The 23,420-nt window shown below is 43.2% G+C and overlaps 1 protein-coding gene across 4 annotated transcripts; it reads left to right on the forward strand.

The window, feature by feature from the left end:
* On the forward strand, positions 1-23,092 carry STYXL1 (serine/threonine/tyrosine interacting like 1). Of its 4 annotated transcripts, none has more exons than XM_077836816.1 (10): positions 1-112; positions 1,213-1,319; positions 3,503-3,564; positions 4,924-5,062; positions 5,458-5,514; positions 7,430-7,575; positions 9,038-9,183; positions 10,357-10,451; positions 16,106-16,215; positions 22,826-23,090. In XM_077836816.1, exons 2-10 carry the CDS (start codon positions 1,217-1,219, stop codon positions 22,955-22,957), a joined length of 990 nt encoding a protein of 329 aa, XP_077692942.1. In that variant the 5' UTR covers positions 1-112; positions 1,213-1,216; the 3' UTR covers positions 22,958-23,090. The 4 variants fall into 4 exon arrangements, with proteins under 4 accessions (XP_077692942.1, XP_077692945.1, XP_077692943.1 ...); XM_077836819.1 differs by lacking the exon at positions 22,826-23,090 and adding an exon at positions 11,165-11,236 and having other exon boundaries at positions 16,106-16,185; XM_077836817.1 differs by lacking the exon at positions 5,458-5,514 and having other exon boundaries at positions 22,826-23,092.
* The last annotated feature ends 328 nt before the right edge of the window (positions 23,093-23,420 follow it).

The raw sequence follows: 23,420 nt of genomic DNA on the forward strand, positions 1-23,420 counted from the left end.
GCGCCCGGGCGAGACTGCGCCCACCAAAGGATCGCGAGAGCTGGGCAAGGGGTGGTCCCCAACTGACGTCAGCCTTGGTTACGGCCGAGCGTCGCTGCGTAGCAACCGGGAGGTGAGCTGGGAGTGGGGCTGGGCCCAGGGCTTTCAAGACCCCGCCTGAGCTAGCGCGATCTGGACAGTCATAATGGGTACCACAGGGGGCACAGCTGCAGGGGCCGCGGGTGTCATGACAACAGACCTCCATGGGTGCCATGGCAGCAAATGCCACAGGTGCCATGGCAACGGATGCCACAGGCGTGTTAGGTGCCATGGCAACGGATGCCACAGGTGTCATGCTAATAAAGCTCCATGGGTGCCATGGCAACGGATGCCACAGGTGTGATAGGTGCCATGGCAACTGATGCCATAGCAACAGACACCCTGGGTACTACTGCTACACACTCCATGGAAGTGGCATTGAACAGAGTACTATTTTGTATTAATTGAAATTTGATGTCATATATTTTTACAAAATATAAAGAGAAACTCCAAGGGGATGGTGGGCGGGGAAGGTTGGATCTGGTCAGAGGAAGATCTCAGGCTTTTCCGTCTCCCAGTGCCAGCAGGAGTGGTGTCTATCTATTATGTTTCCTAACAACACAGACACTTGGGAAACACATGTTTCTAAATTACTGAGAAATAAATTGTTAATGACCATGGCCCCAATCCTGTGAAATGCTGAGCTCCTACATCTGCCAGTGGAGTCAGCCTCAGCACCACTCAGTCCCTAAATATAGAAATACTGAACATGGATTTTTTTTCTCCAAGAAAACAATTTTAAGAAATGTTTCAGAGTAGCAGCTGTGTTAGTCTGTATGATTTTAGGCAATAGGATCTGTCCTTGTTCGTTTCATATCTGAGTGATGTGCACAGGTTTGGATGCTCTGTACAATGTACATTATATTCCATTTTTATATTTCACTATTTAAATTAGATTTTTTTAGATTGAATTCTGACCTATATTTTAAAAAGTCTGATCTTGCAGTTCTCATGGAGCAAATATCCCTTATGAAGGCAAGGATTTAAGGACTCAAGCTTGGGCTCAAAGCTATTGTTTTCATTCATAGATGAGTTGGGATGAATAAAAAGTAAATTCTTCATGTTAGCTTGGTTATTTTGCAAGAACTCACTTTTTAAGAATGTATTGACTCTTTAATTATTATTTCCATCAAGTAAAATGGCAGGGTTGGTTCTCTGTGAGCCCATAGAGCTTTACAACATCTTGAACCAGTCCACGAAGCTCTCCAGGTTAACTGAGCCTAACTATCTCTGTTTACTGGGTAAGCTAATGAGAGTGTTGATGTGTATTTTTGTTGTGCAATTTGTCATACAGGTCATTCTTTTGTTTAATTATTGGGACTAGATTGTTGGAAAACTTTGTATATGCTTTGGGAGTGACCCAACTGCCATAAAAGTCAGTGAAAAGATGCCTAGTAACTGTAATGGGAGTTTCAGAGTAACAGCCGTGTTAGTCTGTATTCGCAAAAAGAAAAGGAGTATTGTGGCACCTTAGAGACTAACCAATTTATTTGAGCATAAGCTTTCGTGAGCTACAGCTCACTTCATCGGATGCATACTGTGGAAACTGCAGAAGACATTATATGAGTTGAATCAGGCCCTTTGTAAAATGACTGTACAAGGTTCAGGGCAACAGGGATAGGTCTCTCATTCCTGTTTGAACCATTAGTATCATATGATTGTATGGTGCCCAGAGGTCTTTGTGAGTCACTGTGATTTTATGTATAGCAGTTAGTATTTTACTTTGTAGCTGCATCTTTTATTAGAATTTGGGAGACTATTTATCTTCGGCTATGTCTTCACTACAAATATAGATGTGTTTTACAGTGAGATAATTATTTGGAGATAAGCATCTCAATGTGAAAGCCTAGCTGAGACAAGACACAGGAGTTGACTTGTGTCCACTAGGATTTCACATTGAGGTGGCTTTCTCAGAATAGGTGTCTTAATGTAATAAATATACCTTTATTTGCAGTGCAGACATAGCCTTAGAAGAGGCACCATTGTCTTGAGGACTGAGCATGTGTCTGGAATCCGGGAAAATGCTGAGTCCACTGCTTGCTCTGCTGCTGTCCACTTAATCTCTCTGGACTAAATTTAGAAATGGTGTAAATGAAAGTGTTAATTGCGTGCCTTTAAGTAGGTGTAACTTACTTGCTGTGGGGGGTGGAAGAAAGGGGTATAACAGGAAAAGCAAGTAACAGGAAAGCAGACACCTCCGGCTTTGTTGCCGATTTGTATTATTTGCTTTCTCTGACACACCACTCTCCAGTCCCACCCTGTCAGCATGTAAATTACACCACGTTAAACACCCTTCAGTCACCTTAGTATCATAAAATATCAGGGTTAGAAGGGATCTCAGGAGGTCATCGCGTCCAGCCCCCTGCTCAAAGCAGGACCAATTCCTGATTTTTGGCCCAGATCCCTAAATGGCCCCCTCAAGGCTTGAACTCACAACCTTGGGTTTAGCAGGCCAAAGCTAAAGCCACTGAGCTATCCCTCCTGTACCTTACCTGTGTGTAACTTACAACACCTTTTATATCATCTCTGAATTGGCTCTCAGTCAATTTCCCCTCAGTCAAATGGTGATAATGGGCCAAATCCATACCTGGCGTAAATCCATTTAATTACACCTGGGATTAATTTTGCCTGATAATATTGCCTTCCTCACAGAGTTGTTGGGAGGAATAATTAGTTAATGTTTGAACGATGCTTTGAACACATGAAGTGCTATATAAATGTTAATGAGTTATATTATTTTATAATAGGAACTACTGATTCGTTTAGAAATTTTTCATAGACATTGTTTTAATGTTGCCATATTATAAAAGTGGTCACATTAAAATGGCACCTACATACTCTACACACTTGCTCTCTGGGTGTGTTCCATCATATCTATTTAATGTAATAACAAAATAAATTGTAACTATTATTTGGGTTAGCACAGTAGAGGAATAGAGTTATGGGAGAAATTGCTGGATACTGGTCTGGCTTTTGCATCATCAATAGAATTGTTTGCTAAATTCCAGTTGCAGCACCAAATTCTGCCCTGTATTACATTTATGCAATCTCCATGCAAGGACTGCAGACTTTGGTCCTGCAGAATCTTTGGTCCTGCAGAAATCTGCAGAATTTCAGTGATGAAATATGAGAAGGAAATAATGCAGCTTGATTTTCAGACCCCAGGTTAAATTCATAAAGCTGACATCTTGAAAAAATATTGTTTTGCTTGCAAACGGAGACATTTAATCTGAAAGTCAATAGGCACAATAAACATGGAATCCCATGAAGAAATGTTTACAATCTGTATTTTGGTGATGGGTATCTAGTTGTAAGATTTGTAGAGCTCTTTGCAATCTAAACTGCCATTGGCTTCATTAGGAGCAGGATTCTGTCTTGAAGACACTATGTAAGCCATTCACACAATCTTCGTTGTTATTTTCAGATGCCCGTACAAAGCATGAGTACAATGAAAGCCATGTGATTACAGCAAGAAGGGTTAAACAGGTAAGTTGTGGTTTCAAGTGGGTTTGTCATTCATGTGTGCTGTCCATGACCTTCTGTTCTGGTTGGGGGGAGAGGGGTACACTAATGAGCATATCACCTGGTCAGTGTCACCATAAGGGCTCCAGGGAGCTGACAGCAAGCTAAAGCTGCCCCTCCTCCAGAAAGTAGCAGTGTAAACACCACTTAGGCTTCTCAGGGGGGTATCTTTCTCAGGCACAGCAGCCCTTGCTGTCATGGGAAGAGAACACTTTTGTATCCCTGTGTTCCAGCAGGGGTGAATGCTCTGGATCATTAATGAGACACACACACTAATGAGTCTAGGATTTAGCATTTAGCAACGAGATAGAATTAGCCGAAAAGGATGAGGAACTCCCCTGCCTGATTCTGGAACGTTTAAGTTATCCCACAAGAGTTGATGCAGATTAGGGTAGAAAAGAGGGAAAGTGAGATTATAGTAGCCTAAAGAAGGGAGACATTGAAATTGAATATCAGGAAGAATATTCCAGCAATAAGAGCTATTACACTGCAGAGTTGTCTAACAAAGGGCTGAGGGGAAACCCTCATTGCTTGAGATGTCTAACATTAGAGAGGACAAAGCATTCAAAAATCTACTGTATTGGCAGGTAAGCCGACAAAGTGACCTTCTAGGTATTTTCCATCTCTAAGGGATTCACCTAAAGGAGTTATTTACACAAGTCCTATTAATGGGAACTGTGCTTCTAACTCCCTTAGGTGGCTTTGCAAATCGCAGCCTTAAGTGCCTTCACTGGTAAACATCACTGCATTCAATAAAAATTACAGGTGAAGATTTCAAGAAAATAGGAACAGTTGAGCTGGTCTAAAATAGTTCCATGGTGACCATTGTAGTGATAAATAAATACTGCAGGGCTGGAGGCTGCTAACTTAGGGGGAAACACATTCAGAGATCTGGGGGGAAAAGCTGATGCTCAAAGGACAGGAGGAAACAAAGGGGTGACTCTGAGGAGGCCACACTGTCCACTGCTTTGCATTTACAGTCGTGCAATGTAGATGTAAATCGCTACCATTCTGAAGTAGTTATACCCACTTTACATTGGTGTAAATGATTGCTCAGGGTGAAAGGCAACAGTGAATCAGGAATGAGTTGGTGTAGCTTACATCTTCTTGCAGTTCCTCGGCATATAAGTTACACACCACCCTAGCTCTCCCATAAACTTAGACCCAGACCCACTTGCTGACATGTAAATTACATCACTTCTGAATTCTGCCCACTTTCTTCAAACTAAGGTACAATGGTAATTTGGAAGAAATTGCTAGGGATAGTTCCATGAGGAAAAATGCAGTCCCCCTCCTAATAAGATTCTTTTGTGGTTTTGCTAGAATCCTATGGGGGAATATCTGGTACCTGAATCAGTTGAGCTGGAGTGTGTCAAATATTGTGTCGTGTATGATGGCAAAACCAGCTTTTTGGATGATACCTATTATGATGATTATGAGGAGAAGGAGAAGGATGAAAAGGGTATGTTTACTGGCTAGCAAGAGATTCTTACTACAGCTCACAATTCAGCTGTATTCTGTTCTCTTCTATCAAGCTCACCACCTTGGTATGTGAATGCCTCTCATTCCTCATTTGCCTTTGTTACCTTACTGCTGTTTCAAATAACATGACAAGAATATTTAAGTGCACAGCCTTTATTTTGGTAAATACCATCAATAAGCCTCTGTCTGGCATAATATTTCACATGTTCTATTCTAGGCTTTCTAAATCTAGATTTTCTTTCACGGTCCCTGGGTCTAGGCTGGCTCCTCTTCTAATATGTGTGAACACTTTACTTTCAAAATTATTTCAGTGGAAAATAGGCTATTTTTCCCAGTTCAGCTGGGGTTGAGTTCGTTTATTTATTGCTTTTTTAGGGACTAAAGCTGCCTCAGAGACCTCAAGATCTAAATCCAGTTCTTCATGTTCACAAAGTGAGTTCTTTCTTTTTGTTAGTAAGCTCAGGATAAAAAAAAAGAAGAATTTGCATTATCATAGTAACAAAAATAGGACTTACTTTTAATGAGAGTAGTAATTAGATGAAGTTCTGTGGCAAATGCTTAGGTCTGGAAACCCAGAGAATAAAATGCAGATCGTGGCACTGATAGCTTTGTGCATCTGTTGAGTTCATTTAAAGATACCAGGAAACATTGAAATTATTTTTTCCCAAATGGCAGATTACCTTTTAGACCCTGAACTTGTAGTGACATGGCAGCTCATTGCAGAATCACAGCCCTGGCTTCTAGATCTCCCCTGCCCCCCGTTATCCAGTGTTGCGATAACAGTTCTAGTTAGCATAGAAGTATTTTGCAAATACAGATGTTTTTAAGAGGATATGAACCACTTTGTGCACATTTCACCTTGTTTCAGGCATTAGTTTGAAAGTGACAAAGCTAAGAAAGTTGACATTTCAACTGCTAATTTCTTAAAAGTAGCTTTGTGAATTCTGAAAAGCCAGCTAGTTGCTATTTTCTGGATAAACTTTTCCAGAAAACCTAACGAAAGTCTTGTCTACGCATGCAGCAGCACAGTGTGGTTTTTCACACCCCTGAGCGATGTCAGTATCCTGGCCTAATTTCCTAGTGTAGACCAGGCCTAAGAAGTGAACAAACCCGTACCTTGCCTTTGGTATATGCTCCAATCAGAGCTTTAGGCCTTGATTCTGCAATGGCCTGTCTGCTCAGAGGTCATTATGGAATAAAAGGCTTAGGGCTCCCATTCTGTACAGGAAAATCATTGGGCCTAGATGTTCAAAAGTGACAAACAATTTGGAGTGCTTCAACTTGAGACTTCTTAAAGAGACCTGATTTTCAGAGAGCGGGTGCTCGGCACTTTCTGAAATTCAGATACCTTTATGGTGTCTCAACTTGGGCACCCCAGAATTGATACACTAAATCATTAGGCACTGGAAAATGTAAAGCCTTCATCTTTGCATCAAGCTCATTGATTTTTTTTCTTCTGTATCTGTGGTACGTTGTTCTAAACATGTAATTTGATTTGAAACGGTCTGATTGAGACTCCTGTTCTAAATCTAAGAGCCAATCCTACAGACATTTAGGTACATGCATAACTTGCTCACAGGAATAGTCTCATTAGGTACACACTAAAATGGGACCTTATTTCAGAGTTTTATTGCAGAGAAAATCATCTCCAATGAGACATGAAAAATGGAATGCGATGGAGAACCAGAATCAGATTTCCATTGTGCTAAGTTAACTGCTTCTAAAGTAGATACAGCTGAAGGCAATCAGAGATGAGTCTGGGGAGGAAAACATCCTACATCCCCTATTTTTAGCCCCACTTGGGGTCATGTTAAGATCAAAGATGGGAAAATTTCCCAAGGCACATCCCTGTGTCCCCTCTGCCTTTTGTTTGGTGGCATAATGAGGCAAAGAAAAAGCCACCCCAAGAACCAGGAATATTATTTAGTTTTAAAATAGCAGTACTTCCCTGAGGTGTACCTCACTGCAGGGGATCCACAGAGAATAACAGGAGTTAAAATAATACCTGGACCTATGACAGGAGCAAGAGAAAGAAAAACATGTTCCCCACAGGAATAAAAAAAGTGACAATAGAAAAAGAGGTTCACAGGGAATGTCAGAAACATTCCCAGTGGCTTTCTTACAGCAGCAGTGGCTGGAGAGTGATTGTAGCTTTTAATCCTGCTCTCTCAAGGTTCTTCAGACATCAGGGTGAAATCCTGGCCCCACTGAAGCCAAAGGGAGTTTTGCCACTGATGTCAGTAGGGTCGGGATTTCACCCCAAGTACTCAGGGCCTGTTGGAAATAACCCTCTCCCGCATCTGATTCCCTGCAGCAACCGTGTATAATAGCTTTTCCATGTCCTTAGATGCTGAGGTAGGGGCTGCCATCCAGTGTGCCAGAGTCTTAGAGCAATTAACCCGCCACCCTGTCCGCATCCTGAAAGGAGGGTATGAGCGCTTCACTGCGTGCTACCATTTCTTGAGGACTCAGAAGATATTCTGGATGCCTCAGGTGAGATTATTGGAGAGAAGGGCCAGGCTTTCATGCTATAAACAGAATTTTTCTATGTACATTCAACTAATTCCAGTGAATTCCCTAGTAATAATTAAAGGGACACTGTCAATCTGCTGTCTATTCAATTTTAAAAAAGGAGTCAAAAGTCATTTCAAGTAATACCCTTGCCCCTGAGTCCCTCTGCTAATTTTTGTTCTTTTACAACCACAAGTATCTATTTTTCTCTCCCTGATGTTGTGGGGAAAAACTCACAAAAACAACAGAGGAAACTGACTAATCGGAAAGTGCGGTTAGATTAAACAAATCTCTTTCAGTTATCCTCATCTGAGATATTATAACAATAGCAGGTAAACATGTTTGGCGGAAATTGTGACTGTTGTTTTTTTTTTTTAAATGATAATATGTCTTTAGTAACTTCTTACATGCAATGGCTTTCATCCCAAAGGATCACAAAGCAAATGGATACATTTTTTTCAGTATTGACTCAGGGAGAAAAGGGCCACATATTGAGTCACTTATATTATTTCCAGCAGCGTTCTCTTATCCAAATATTAACCTGACTGGAGCCTGCTTAGGCATGAGAGATAAGCATCCCACTTTAACATCTAGGGCAAGGCTTAAAAAAAAAATAAAAGGTAGTGACACGTCACTGCAACATGTCTTTTCTTTCTGTTACTTCTTCTATTTCACACAAGCTGCAAAGGAGAAAATTAATTGTTTTTGTGCCCTTTTTTGCTTCTTTGTGATGCCTGACACTCCATCTACCTCAATTCTCACGGCAGTTACAGTTAGATACAGCATTCTCCTATCTGCCTTCTCTAAACTATTGTTCAGTGCAGCTTTGTGCTGTCAAACATCTGTTGTGTCTCACCCTAGTGAGGGCTGCATTTCAGTGGTGAACACTGGTGCACAGTCACTACTCAACTCTCTTCCCTTCCACCCTTGGCATGGCTACAGAATTTTGTCCTTAGCCTTCATGCTGCCCAAATAGTAGGCTGCTAAGCTATGCTCAGAATTTTTCGTGCTCTGGTAGAAACGATCAGTTGGAGTTGTGTTGTGCAGTCACACTACATCTGCCAGTCCCATTTGGCAAGTGGTTTCATTTGGCATTGTACCAAGTAATTAATAAACTCTAATTAATCTGAGGTACTAGTGTTCTTCCCTACATTACAAAGGACATAGTCTATCTCTTATTCTTTTTTTTATTCCAGCAGGGCCACATTGGCAGTGACCATGTTAATTTCATTGACTGAGTCTAGAGATAACTTCTGATCTTCAGAATATCTGTCTGATTAAATGAATGTACTCCATTTCTGTTTGAATGTAGGTGTAGAACATAAACTTAGCACTGGTTCATTTCTTCTCAGGATTCAGGTTTAAGAACTTTACAAACTAAGATTAAGGCAAATAGATATACAGTTCTTTCAACTGCATTGATCCTTTTGTTTCTCTTGTGCAGGAACTGGATGCTCTTCAGCCATACCCTGTAGAGATATTGCCCGGTCAGTTATATATGGGAGATTGCAGACAGGCCTGTGACCAACAGATTCAGAAGGATCTGAAAATCAAAGCACAAGTCAACATCTCAGAGGAGATTGCAACACTGTAAGTCAAATGGTCCAGTTAGATTTGCATCGAAGCTGCATGTTAGGAAACCTTCCAGGAACCTTGTGAGATACTCATTCAGTCAGAGTAGGATGGTGATTAGAAGTAGTGGGATAAACTTAAAGCTATTTAATGCTTGTTCTTCTGACTTCTCTGCTATAGAGGTTGCAAAGCAATGACTCATTACTGCATCAGCCTACCGTAACTCAGAAGAAGTGAGACTATGTAGAGCAAGAATGGGATCTTTAGCACTGGGACCCAGATCCTCAGAGGTACCTAATCTGGGCCTAGGAGTTCAACACTTAGCACCAATCCTCACAATGAGCCTAATGCTAAATTTTGAAACAACATTTAAGAGGAAAACTTACAAACCAACATGCTTTAAAATGTAATTAATTTACCTTTTGTGTGATTTCTCTTACTTCTTTTTCTGTATTTGTCAATGACTGAAGCTATTTGACTAGCCACTCAAGTCAGTGGGCGAGTGATATTAGAACTACAGCTCGATACAGCCAAAAACCCAGTGACATTTTGCAAGGATGTGACCAGCATGAAGCGAGTGAGGAAGAATATAGCTTTCTGCCTGGTTACATCTGCACAGCCAGTTTTACTAATAACCAAGCATTTCTTGTGTATTTGGCTCCAAAGAGAACCCTCAAAAATCTCAGAGAACTCTCAGCTCTGAGTCACTGCTCATTACGTGAAATGCATCTGCATAGCTTAAAAATTCCTCTTCATTGTTTTGCAGCCTTTTCTCAGTGAGGTGAGATACCTTGTAAGGTGTATAACACCTTAATAAGAAACCACATGGAGCAGCATCTGTGTATGTTAATTATATATTTAGGAAACTCCTAAAACATGTCTGACATGAAAGAACACTTGCTTTCAGCTATCTGCCTTCATCAAGCTCCCAGGTAAAACATACTATAGGGTCATGTTAATACATAAATACCAACACAGTTTAGGGTGGCTGACTGATAATGGAACTATTGGTTATGCACCTAATGCAGCCTCAGTGTCTTACTCACCCTTCCTTACTATGCTGATGACAATGAAAAGTTATTACTCATGGAAATGCAAATAAAATATTACTGATTTGCCCCAGGCAAGTAGAATTTGGCAGAGCTACTTTATTGGCCTGTTTAACATCTCTTCTGTGCGCTCCCTTTCCAGTTTCACAGATGAAAGCAAAACACTTCATGTGTCTGTGGCAGATTCCCCCGACGCAGATCTTTTTTCCTTTTTCCCCACCATTTGTCACTTCATAGGTGAGTGGTTTCTGATCTACAACTATCAAGTGTGCACACTGTTCCTTTGAGTGTGGAGGTTTGTAGTTTTAACCCCTAGAAACATGGTCCCAACAGCCACTGCTTACTGGAGGTGTTCAGTCCATTTACTGGTGTGATGGGTTCCCCCACTCTCGGGGTGCCGCCTGGAACTGGGGTAACACTGAGCCTGCCTGACCCACCAGCCTGGACTCCCTTTTTACCCTGTAATGTTGTGACAAGTTGCTAAGCTCTCAAAGCTTGCTATTTCACCAGCATACACACAGGTAGGGATACACTCAGGTGCAGCACTACGCACACAGGTTCCTTAACCAGCCCTTGCATGGGAAGGCAAAGCTAAGGCACCTCCCAGTTCCTAAGGCATGCACCCCGCTCTAGAGGGTAAACCCAAAATTATACCATCTTGCGGTGCACAGAGAACTGTATAGCATAAGCTCATGAAATTCGCCCCCTCCCTCAAAGTGGAGAGGCATATACACAGCTTTCTGCCCCAAGTTATGATTTCCACACACTGGTTTTAGACAAAACAAAAACAAGTTTATTAACTACAAAAGATAGTTATTAAGTGATCATAAGGGATAGCAAATAGATCAAAGCAGATTACCTAGCAAATAAAACAAAAAACGCAGCCTAAGCTTAATACGCTAAATAAAGTGGTTATAAGTAGCAAATTCTCACTCTGAATGTTGTTTTAGGCAGAATGCAGAGATTCTTGAAGGCAAGCTGCACTTGCTAACAGCTTAAAACTCCAGATATTCCTTTTACAGGCGAGTAAACCCTCTAGCCTGGGCTCAGCCCTTCCCCCAAGTTCAAGTCTTTTGTTTCTCAGGTGTTTTCAGCAGTCTTCTTTTTTGGGCGGGGAGTCAGTGAAGAACGAACTACGATGATGTCACTCCCCTGCCTTAAATAGGTTTTACGTATGGCGAGAACCTTTGTCTCCCACTTTTATTCCCATGCCCCAGTCAGTGGAAAAACACTTGTATTATCATGGAGTCCAGTACCAGGTGACTTGGTCACATGTCTCTATAGGACCACAGCAGCCATGAGACAGAGGCTGTCTGTAAGGTCCTCGGGAAGGCCTCCCAGAATGGCTCCCGGATGGGAGATTAGCATCTTCCAAGACTTACTGTTCTCCCTAATGGCCCTTTCCAGCCAGCAATCTAAACTGATTGCATTCTGCCTAGTGGGCGTTCCCCTGGTGTAAACACATTTGTAATAGATGCCTAGACAATATTCCTAACTTTAGATACAAAAATGATACATGCATAAAAATAGGATAATCACATTCAGTGAATCATAACCTTTTCAATGATACCTCACATGACATATCTTGCATAAAATACAACTTAGTTATGCCATAATCATATCAGAACCATATCTCTATGAAGAATATGGGGCATAGTGTCACACCTCCCCCCTCAGATTACTGTCAGAGGGTTAGTCACTGACAAATACAAAGGCAGTGTGCCTGATGTCCTCCTTAGGTCATGGTTCTACAAATCCCAAGTTTTACCAAACATTGGAGTGTCATCCACAGGTGTTTTTGCAAAGCTCTGTGTTTCTTTTGCCAGGAAACATTTTTGTGTGTAGCATTGTTAACATAATGCAGATCTCAACACCTTTGGAGTGTAGTGTCTTGGCATTTAGCCACCAATGCCATGAGATGGTGTGCCTCAGTTTCCCCTTCCACACAGCAGTCTAGGTTTGTTATGGTTTTTCTGCTGTGCTGGCTGTTACTGCTGTTACTGGCCGGCTCCCTATGGAGCTGCATTCCATCTCCAGAGCTGTGCCCATACAAAAAATCCACCCTCCCTTCTAGGGTTTCTTTGTAATTTTCACTCCAAACATTGGAACTTTCCCCACCTCCTTCTCTCAGCAGCTTTCGCTTAGTTTCTGGGTGAATTTTACCTGCCCGGGAGATTGCTTCCTCCTCCCCTTTCTCAGGTGGGTCATTAGCATTTTCACTGACACTCAAGTCGTTAGTAGGATTCTTATCCTGTCTTAAAGAGACAGAGTTAGTTTTCACAAGTACATTAGGAACAGCATTTTGCAAAAGTGGGACCTGTATTGGGATACCCTCTGTCACCCCTCTCTCTGTTCCCAAGAGGTCAGTTGTATGACTGCTCCCTTCTGGGAGGTCAGTTACACATTTCCCTCTTAAAACCTGAGCCACGGGCTGGGTGCCTGGGAGCACAGACGCCGACCCAGCAAATCCGGTCTGGGCAAACCCTCCCATGTGATCAGTGGGGAGACACTCCTCTACTCCCCCAAATTCCTTCTTAACTTCCTCCTCTAAGTCACACACATTTCATAGAATCATAGAATATCAGGGTTGAAGGGACCTCAGGAGGTCATCTAGTCCAACCCTCTGCTCAAAGCAGGACCAATCCCCAATTAAATCATCCCAGCCAGGGCTTTGTCAAGCCTGACCTTAAAAACTTCTAAGGAAGGAGATTCTACCACCTCCCTAGGTAACGCATTCCAGTGTTTCACCACCCTCTTAGTGAAAAAGTTTTTCCTAATATCCAACCTAAACCTCCCCCACTGCAACTTGAGACCATTACTCCTCGTTCTGTCCTCTTCTACCACTGAGAATAGTCTAGAACTATCCTCTCTGGAACCACCTCTCAGGTAGTTGAAAGCAGCTATCAAATCCCCCCTCATTCTTCTCTTCTGCAGACTAAACAATCCCAGTTCCCTCAGCCTCTCCTCATAAGTCATGTGTTCCAGACCCCTAATCATTTTTGTTGCCCTTCGCTGGACTCTCTCCAATTTATCCACATCCTTCTTGTAGTGTGGGGCCCAAAACTGGACACAGTACTCCAGATGAGGCCATACCTACGTCGAATAGAGGGGAACGATCACGTCCCTCGATCTGCTCGCTATGCCCCTACTTAATACATCCCAAAATGCCATTGGCCTTCTTGGCAGCAAGGGCACACTGCTGACTCATATCCAGCTTCTCGTCCACTGTCACCCCTAGGTCCTTTTCCGCAGAACTGCTGCCTAGCCATTCGGTCCCTAGTCTGTAGCTGTACATTGGGACCCTGCACTTATCCTTATTGAACCTCATCAGATTTCTTTTGGCCCAATCCTCCAATTTGTCTAGGTCCCTCTGTATCCTATCCCTGCCCTCCAGCGTATCTACCACTCCTCCCAGTTTAGTATCATCTGCAAATTTGCTGAGAGTGCAATCCACACCATCCTCCAGATCATTTATGAAGATATTGAACAAAACCGGCCCCAGGATCGACCCCTGGGGCACTCCACTTGACACCGGCTGCCAACTAGACATGGAGCCATTGATCACTACCCGTTGAGCCCAACAATCTAGCCAACTTTCTACCCACCTTATAGTGCATTCATCCAGCCCATACTTCTTTAACTTGCTGACAAGAATACTGTGGGAGACCGTGTCAAAAGCTTTGCTAAAGTCAAGAAACAATACATCCACTGCTTTCCCTTCATCCACAGAACCAGTAATCTCATCATAGAAGGCGATTAGATTAGTCAGGCATGACCTTCCCTTGGTGAATCCATGCTGACTGTTCCTGATCACTTTCCTCTCATGTAAGTGCTTCAGGATTGATTCTTTGAGGACCTGCTCCATGATTTTTCCGGGGACTGAGGTGAGGCTGACTGGCCTGTGGTTCCCCGGATCCTCCTTCTTCCCTTTTTTAAAGATTGGTACTACATTAGCCTTTTTCCAGTCATCTGGGACTTCCCCCGTTCGCCACGAGTTTTCAAAGATAATGGCCAATGGCTCTGCAATCACAGCCACCAATTCCTTTAGCACTCTCGGATGCAACTCGTCCGGCCCCATGGACTTGTGCACGTCCAGCTTTTCTAAATAGTCCCTAACCACCTCTTTCTCCACAGAGGGCTGGCCATCTATTCCCCATGTTGTGATGCCCAGCGCAGCAGTCTGGGAGCTGACCTTGTTAGTGAAGACAGAGGCAAAAAAAGCATTGAGTACATTAGCTTTTTCCACATCCTCTGTCGCTAGGTTGCCTCCCTCATTCATTAAGGGGCCCACACTTTCCTTGGCTTTCTTCTTGTTGCCAACATACCTGAAGAAACCCTTCTTGTTACTCTTGACATCTCTTGCTAGCTGCAGCTCCAGGTGCGATTTGGCCTTCCTGATTTCATTCCTACATGCCCGAGCAATATTTTTATACTCTTCCCTGGTCATATGTCCAACCTTCCACTTCTTGTAAGCTTCTTTTTTATGTTTAAGATCCGCTAGGATTTCACCGTTAAGCCAAGCTGGTCGCCTGCCATACTTACTATTCTTTCGACTCATCAGGATGGTTTGTCCCTGTAACCTCAACAGGGATTCCTTGAAATACAGCCAGCTCTCCTGGACTCCTTACCCCTTCATGTTAGTCCCCCAGGGGATCCTACCCATCCGTTCCCTGAGGGAGTTGAAGTCTGCTTTCCTGAAGTCCAGGGTCCGTATCCTGCTGCTTACCTTTTTTCCCTATGTCAGGATCCTGAACTCAACCAACTCATGGTCACTGCCTCCCAGATTCCCATCCACTTTTGCTTCCCCCACTAATTCTTCCCGGTTTGTGAGCAGCAGGTCAAGAAAAGCTCCCCCCCTATTTGGCTCCTCTAGCACTTGCACCAGGAAATTGTCCCCTACGCTTTCCAAAATCTTCCTGGATTGTCTATGCACCGCTGTATTGCTCTCCCAGCAGATATCAGGAAAATTAAAGTCACCCATGAGAACCAGGGCGTGCGATCTAGTAGCTTCTGCGAGCTGCCGGAAGAAAGCCTCACCCCCCTCATCCCCCTGGTCCGGTGGTCTATAGCAGACTCCCACCACTACATCACTCTTGTTGCTCACACTTCTAAACTTAATCCAGAGACACTCAGGTTTTTCTGCAGTTTCGTACCGGAGCTCTGAGCAGTCATACTGCTCCCTTACATACAGTGCTACTCCCCCACCTTTTCTGCCCTGCCTGTCCTTCCTGAACAGTTTATAACCATCCATGACAGTACTCCAGTCATGTGCGTTATCCCACCAAGTCTCTGTTATTAGTCATTTGTGCTCCCTAGAGTGGGATCTATCCCCTGTTCAGCTGTGGGCTCCTTATTGGCTCTTTATTTTACATATTATTTAAATTAACATCTGCACCAATGTCCTTCCTACACTGTAAATATTGATAGCATTTTAATAAAACATTCACAGTTCTCAAAAACACTCATTAAAAACCTTGCTTAAACTAGTTATAACCAAAACATAACAGTAACATGACCCTGCATCTTATCCTTGCTAACTCTTCCTTTCCCATAACACTCTGTCTCCAACTTATCTCTAACTTCTCACACTAGCAACTTCAATTTTCCATACTCATCCACACTTAGGCTAACGTAGGTCCAAAAGCTAACTTCTTAACCCAATCCATCCTATAGCGATGGGACGGACCCTTCTGGGGCAGTGTAGGGAAACGTGTCCTGACACTGCCCAGCTGTACCTATTCAGTGGTTTAAGTGGGCTTGTGTCTCTGGGACTATTTATCTGGCACCTTTCACCAGCATTAGAAATTCACTTTAAAAATAACAGGAGTGGGGAGAGTTGTCTGGCTTTGATTTTCAAGACACTAATTTGTAATGCACTTTTCTTTGTTTAGATGCTCAGATGGCTCTTGGAGCAGTTCTGGTTTTCTCTACCCTGGGTCTAAGTCGGAGCAGCACGGCAGTAATGGCCTTCCTCATGCATTCATCCCATTATCCCTTAAAGGTACATTGGCACTTCTGCTTTCTGCAGAGAGCGACTTGGTCTCCTGTACATTTCTATTTCTGAACTCTTCTGAGGTGTGTAGTAAGGAGGAGCAAATAACCTGTGCTTTAATTCAGACTCCCTGAATACATTGTGTGACATATCTGTAATATCAAGGAGGAGACTTGGGTTTGATTCCTGGGTGGGCCTGTGAGAATGCAGCTCAGAATCTGCGTGGCGAGTGATATGTATCTACCCTCCCCTGTTTGCCAACAGACCCGCCCAGAAGCCAGGACTACAAACATGACTTACTGGAAGGATTACAAATCTAAGCAACTCTGCTCTCCTGGATCTCAGAGAGAGAGAGAGAGACTTTCTGAGTCTGGGAGCTACCATGAGCTGGCTTTGTCCCTTACTACTGAGGGATATAGGAAGTCCAGTCCACGCTGTTTGTGGAACTCTGGCTTTGTGCCCTAAAGCTGAGGTTAGCAGCATGGCTGTCTTTAAAATCCCAGATTGCTTCCCCAAGACCACATACCTTGACCCACAGATATTGTTCTAGGGAAACCCAGAATAGGGTTGCACTAGTCTAGGAGGGGTGCCCTCCTCAACCTTAAAGGACCAGCACACCTGTCATAACCATACAGCTAAGGGTAGCCTAGAATTCCTCCTTACCTGTAAGGGGTTAAGAAGCTCAAATAACCTGGTTGGCACCTGACCAAAAGGACCAGTGGGGAAAGAAGATACATTCAAATCTGGAGAGAGGGAGGCTTTGTTTGTGCTTTTTGTTGGGTGTTCTCTCTCGTGGGACTGAGAGAGGCCAGGCTGAAATCCATCTCCTCCAACCAATCCTGAACCAGTCTCTAATATTACAAAAATAGTAAGTAAAGCCAGGCAAGGCATGTTAGATTGTCTTTTGTTTTAGTTTGTGAATTTTCCCTTTGCTCAAGGGAGGTTTATTCCTGTTTTTTGTAACTTTGAACTAAGCCTAGAAGGAGTTCCTCTGTGTTTGTGAATCTTTTGTTACCCTGTAAAGTTATCTTCCATCCTGATTTTACAGAGGTGATTCTTTTGCCTTTTCTTTAAATAAAATTCTTCTTTTAAGACCCTGATTGATTTTCAGTGTCCTAAGACCCACGGGGGGTTGATCTGCCCTCACTTTGTAACCAATTGGTTAGGATATAATTCTCAAGCCTCCCCAGGAAAGGGGGTGTAAGGGCTTGGGGAGATATTTTGCGGGAGGTAGGGCTCCAAGTGGCCCTCCCTGAATGTTTGTTTAAATCACTTGGTGGTGGCAACATACCGTCCAAGGACAAAAGGGATTTGTGCCTTGGGGAATTTTTAACCTCAGCTGGTAGAAATAAGCTTAGGGGGTCGTTCATGCGGGTCCCCACATCTGTACCCCAGAGTTCCGAGTGGGGAGGGAACCCTGACAACCCCTCATTCCGTAGCTCCACAAGTCTTCAGAAAAATATTGAGTGAAGGCTGAGAAGTACCTAGCTATATACTAGATTGATTGCTTATCCCCAAACTCCAGGATGTTCCTCGGTTTACTCAGTGTCCCAGCATTTTGAAAAGGTAGGTCTGTCTCTCATTCTGCCTTTTCTGGGCAGACCAGGGTATCAGTGGTATCCAATCTCCTCCATGCCTTTGAAGTGATTCCCGCTAAAAGTCTTGGTTGTGTTTGGAAAAGGAGCCCCTCTTCTGGAAGTTGAGTACAGTATTTGAATCCAAACTGTCCTGAAGCTGAGCATGGATCTGGCCCATTTTTTTGTGTAAACATTTGCAACACAAAATGAGGCTTCTTACCCTGCAAGGCACATCAAAGAGTAATTGCAGAATGAGTTTGCCAGCGGAATAATAGAGACTTGCTGTGTACTCTGCACAGGCATCGGAACCTACGGACCTACCCCACTAATATTGGATGTGATTGCTCCCACAGACTGATAACAGTTCTATCACTATCATGCCCTCCCACGCTGAGCCCTACTAAAACACTTAGCTTATTGCGCCCACAGTGCAAAAGTCCAAGGCTGATAACTGACTTTTCCCTTTATCGTGATCAACGTTTTTGTTTTTAACATCTTGTCGAGTCTAAACAGAAATACATCTACGCCAGAGCACCCCCACCACAGGCTGCCCATAGTGAAACAGGCTGAATGCTTGAGATTCCTGTTGCACGAAGCTTTCCTATGGGATGATTCAAATAGACAATCTTGCTGGACTGCAGCAGTGAAATATACTCAAGCTGCTCTTTCAATTAGGTCTTTGACCCAGTTTGTACAAAAGTCTTGGAATGCTTTAGTGAGGCTTCAGGGATCTGGAGACATGAGTATGTTAAAAGAAATTGCACTGGGAGAACATGCTCCTACCAAACCCTTACTCACATGAGTAACTAGTGTGTGTAGAGACCCACTGATTACTTGTTTGATTAGGAATTAATCATAGGAAGGTTGGAGATTTAGGCTGTTGGTCTCCAGTATCAGACATCCAGAAGAAACCATGCAATACCATTTCACCTTTCATGTTCTGTGTGTACATAAATCTCCTCACTGTATTTTCCACTGAATGCATCCGATGAAGTGAGCTGTAGCTCACGAAAGCTTATGCTCAAATAAATTGGTTAGTCTCTAAGGTGCCACAAGTCCTCCTTTTCATTAAGTTTAAGCAATCCTAATTATGCTCCTGATTGCTATAAGAAATCCTGATTTTTATCTGGTGAGGGGGACATTACTCAGCAACTTCAGTAGTGTAGCCTGAGAGGAGTTCAGTGCATTTGTGTAACAACCCTGCTGTGTAACAGCATTCCGAGCTAATTACCTGAAACTAACAAACAATCCAGATGGCTGTAATTAGCACTTTGGGATAGCTGGACCGCTGCTTTGATGCTCTAGATCACCACTGTGTAATAGCATATAGTGCCAGTCCAGGAACAGGAGAACCTCTGTCATGCAGCTTTAGGTAGCTGCTGCTTCTCTGCTTTTTCCACTGAAAAAGATTGTTAGCATTTTACACTACAATCAGACCCAGTAGCCCAAGGTAGGGCTCTGGCACTGTCTTGCTGCAGAATGATGGCAGGTACATCATAGATGAAGAAAGAGGCCTGACACTGCAGGAATATTCATAACTAGGATATCCTGGTTCATTATATATAGGGCCCTACCAAATTCACAGTCAATTTTGGTCAATTTCACAATTATAGGATTTTAAAAATCATAAATGTCATGATCTGAGCGATTTAAATCTGAAATTTCATGGTGTTGTAATTGTAGGGGTCCTGACCCCTAAAAGAGTCTGTGGGGGGGGGGAGCGGGGGTTGCAACACTGCTACTCTTAATTCTGTGCGGCTGCTGACGGCGGCGCTGCCTTCAGAGCTGGGGCGCTGGAGACCAGCAGCTGCTGGCTGGAAGCCCAGCTCTGAAGGCAGAGCAGCCGCCAGCAGCACAGACGTAAGGATGGCCTGGTACGGTATTGCCACTCATCCTTCTGCACTGCTGCTGGCGGGTGCTGCCTTCAGAGCTGGGCGCCCGGCTGACAGCCACCAGTCTCCAGCCCCCCAGCTCTGAAGGCAGCACAGAAATCAGGGTAGTAATACTGCGACCCCCCTGCAACTCCCTTTTGGGTCAGGACCCCTCCCAATTTGAGAAATGCTGGTCTCCACTGTGAAATCTGTACAGTATAGGATAAAAGAACACAAAAGACCAGATTTCACTGGGGTAGACCAGATTTCATGGTCCGTGACACATTTTTCATGGCCGTGAATTTTGTAGGGCCCTAATTATGGAGATAAGAGTCTACCCTGAAGTTCAGATCTGATCCAAATTACCTCCAGGTTTGTTCTGTTTCATACCAATCCCTAGCTATGTAGTGCATAATGTGGTGGGAACCAATATGTAATTGTGTAATTTACAAATAGAACCACACAGTGTAACTGTGTTACATTTGCTTCCTACAGTATCTGCGTGACATTGTATGTAGTGTCTTTTAATAACACTCCACGGGCCTGCATTTGAACTTTGGAATTAGGACCAGTCTGCATTCTGCACGAGTATTCTATTAGTAGTGAGTGTTACTACTGTGTTTGTACTCCCAGAGGTCAAACTAGATAAATAGTGGTGGGGGTCTGTACTGGGCCCAGTCCTATTCAACATATTCATAAATGATCTGGAAAAAGGGGTAAACAGTGAGGTGGCAAAATTTGCAGATGATACAAAACTACTCAAGATAGTTAAGTCCAAGGCAGACCGCAAAGAGCTTCAAAAGGATCTCACAAAACTGGGTGACTGGGCAACAAAATGGCAGATGAAATTCAATGTTGATAAATGCAAAGTAATGTACATTAGAAAACATAATCCCAACTATACATATAAAATGATGGGGGTCTAAATTAGCTATTACCGCTCAAGAAAGAGATCTGGGAGTCATTGTGGATAGTTCTCTGAAAACATCCACTCAATGTGCAGCAGCAGTCAAAAAAGCCAACAGAATGTTGGGAATCATTAAGAAAGGGATAGATAATAAGACAGAAAATATCATATTGCCTCTATATAAATCCATAGTATGCCCACATCTTGAATACTGCGTGCAGATGTGGTCACCCCATCTCAAAGAAGATATATTGGAATTGGAAAAGGTTCAGAAAAGGGCAACAAAAATTATTAGGGTTACGGAACAGCTTCCATATGAGGAGAGATTGATAAGACTGGGACTTTTCAGCTTGGAAAAGAAACAACTAAGGGGGGATATGATTGAGGTCTATAAAATCATGAGTGGTGTGGAGAAAGTAAATAAGTAAAAAAAAAATTTACTCCTTCTCATAACACAAGAACTAGGGGTCACCAAATGAAATTAATAGGCAGCAGGTTTAAAACAAACAAAAGGAAGTATTTCTTCACACAATGCACAGTCAACCTGTGGAACTCTTTGCCAGAGGATGTTGTGAAGGCCAAGACCATAACAGTGTTCAAAAAAAGAGCTAGATAAGTTCATGGAGGATAGGTCCATCAATGGCTATTAGCCTGGATGGGCAGGGATGGTGTCCCTAGCCTCTGTTTGCCAGAAGCTGGGAATGGGTGACAGGGGATGGATCACTTGATGATTACCTGTTCTGTTCATTCCCTCTGGGGCATCTGGCATTGGCCACTGTTGGAAGAGGGCATACCGGGCTAGATGGACCATTTGTCTGACCCAGTATGGCCACATTGTTCTTATGTTAACTAAGGTTTCAGTGTAAAAGGATGTGCCCCAATTGTTTGCTGTGGAGACCAACCCATGGTAGATTGTTCTGCCTCCCCAAAACTAGTACATTACAATCCAGTGCAGTTGTTAGTGAATGGTCAGGAAAAATTCATGTGTTTCGCATACAGACTTGATTGCTTGTGTCACTTTAAATACATCTCAAGGAAATTACTTTTACTAGCCAGCATGGTCACTGGGGTATTGTGCTGTTCTATGGTTAAGGAAGCAGACGTAAGATCCTCCCTCTGCTTGGGAGGCAGAGGGCCAAATCCTGGCTCTTCAGCAGCAATGAGAGTTTTGCCATTGACTTCAATGAGATCAGGATTTGGCCTTTACTGTAGGTATTTATAAGATATCAATCGCCTTGGTACTGAAGGACTTTGAATGTATTGTTTGAATCATAACACATTTATTTTCCATAGAGGAAGGTAATGTTTGCATCTTCTCATAGGCCCTTTCTGGCCACTCAACCAAAGGTCAGCACTGGAGTTGGGTCCTGAGGCAGGGGAGGGCTAAGGGAACAAAGATACTAAGGCTGCCCAAGGTGAGTGTGGAAGAGAGACATGGTGTTAAGCCAAGAGCTCCCAAATGAGCAACAGTTTGATGGTGAAGCAATCATGTTGTTATTATTTGATTTGTAGTAGCTCCAAGGAGCCTGTCATGGACCAGGGCTCCTTTGTGCTAGATGCTGGTCAAACACAGGACAAAAAGACAGTCTCTGCCCTCTGAACCCTCCGAAGCCCCATAACATAATTTTAATTCCAAATCCCTGGTAGAAACACAGGGGGAAAGACTCTTTGCTCCATGTGCAAGGTTCACCATTATACCCCTGCCTTGCAGAGACCACCTCTAGGAGAGAAGTACTTCAGTCTCCATGCAGCCCTTAGCCTCACTGCTGAGGCTGCTAAGTAGAGTCAACGGCTTTAGTGAAACTGACACCTATCCCATGGAAACTAGACTGAGACCTCCAGTTCCTTTCTCCTAGGCAACTGGACAGCCATCACTTGATCATGAATTTTGATCATTACTGAGCTGGACTCAAGCTAATGATCTTCATGGACTGGAGAAAGGCTCCATATCATAATACTACTTCCCTCAGACAGTTGCCTTGGTACTTCTTATTTTCAGAGGTCTAACTGTGTATTACTAAAAATGGAAGGTTAAAAAAACCTTGTAATTGACTGTGTCCTTTTCTTTCTCTACTGGTCCAGATACCAGATTTGGTTCATTTTTGTTCTGTATTTGCTCAGCACTTGGTACAATAGGGTCCTGGGCCATGAGTGATGCTCCTAGGTGTTATTAATCATTCTAAGACTTAGAAGTAATTGTAAGCTGGACAATACACAATAAGCATATTCCTGAGTCTTCTCCCTGTCTTTACTTGTATTTGTAGGGGGCTTGGAAATACATCCAGAAATGCAAAACAAACATGAGACCAAACCGTGGCTTTGTGCAACAGCTGTCAGACTGGGAAAGCCAAATCTATGGGTCAGCGATCACAGATATCTCTGAACCACATTATTGACAGGCAGCAAGGAGAGCATCCAACAGGCAAAGAAGCTTTCCATCTGTACCACCGTTTAATTTGGGCTGTATTGTTTGGGTAAGGTTTGACTAGAATTGGTTGCTGTGAGTAAAATAATAAGAAAAATATAATAACCTTAACCTTTAGGATTGGTTTTCATCTTCACATGTTATTATTTACATCATTTGGGATCTAATCCCTTATTCAGGCAAACTTGCAGAACGGTCAATGGGAGCTATGCATGAGTAATGACTTCAGGATTTGGTTAGTTTTGTTTTAATTGTCATTCTTGTTGGCTGGGACAATTGCGGGCTGATTATCAAAGTGCTGAGCAGCTGCAACTCCCATTGAAGCCAGTACGGGCTGCAGGTGAGCAGCATCATTGAAAACCTGTCCATGGATCTCTATCCTTGGATGGTAACTGGGTACTTAACCAGACAAACAGTTTCAACAGATAAATATG

Source organism: Eretmochelys imbricata, chromosome 17, assembly GCF_965152235.1.
Source record: "Eretmochelys imbricata isolate rEreImb1 chromosome 17, rEreImb1.hap1, whole genome shotgun sequence".
NCBI classification, from domain to species: Eukaryota; Metazoa; Chordata; order Testudines; family Cheloniidae; genus Eretmochelys; species Eretmochelys imbricata.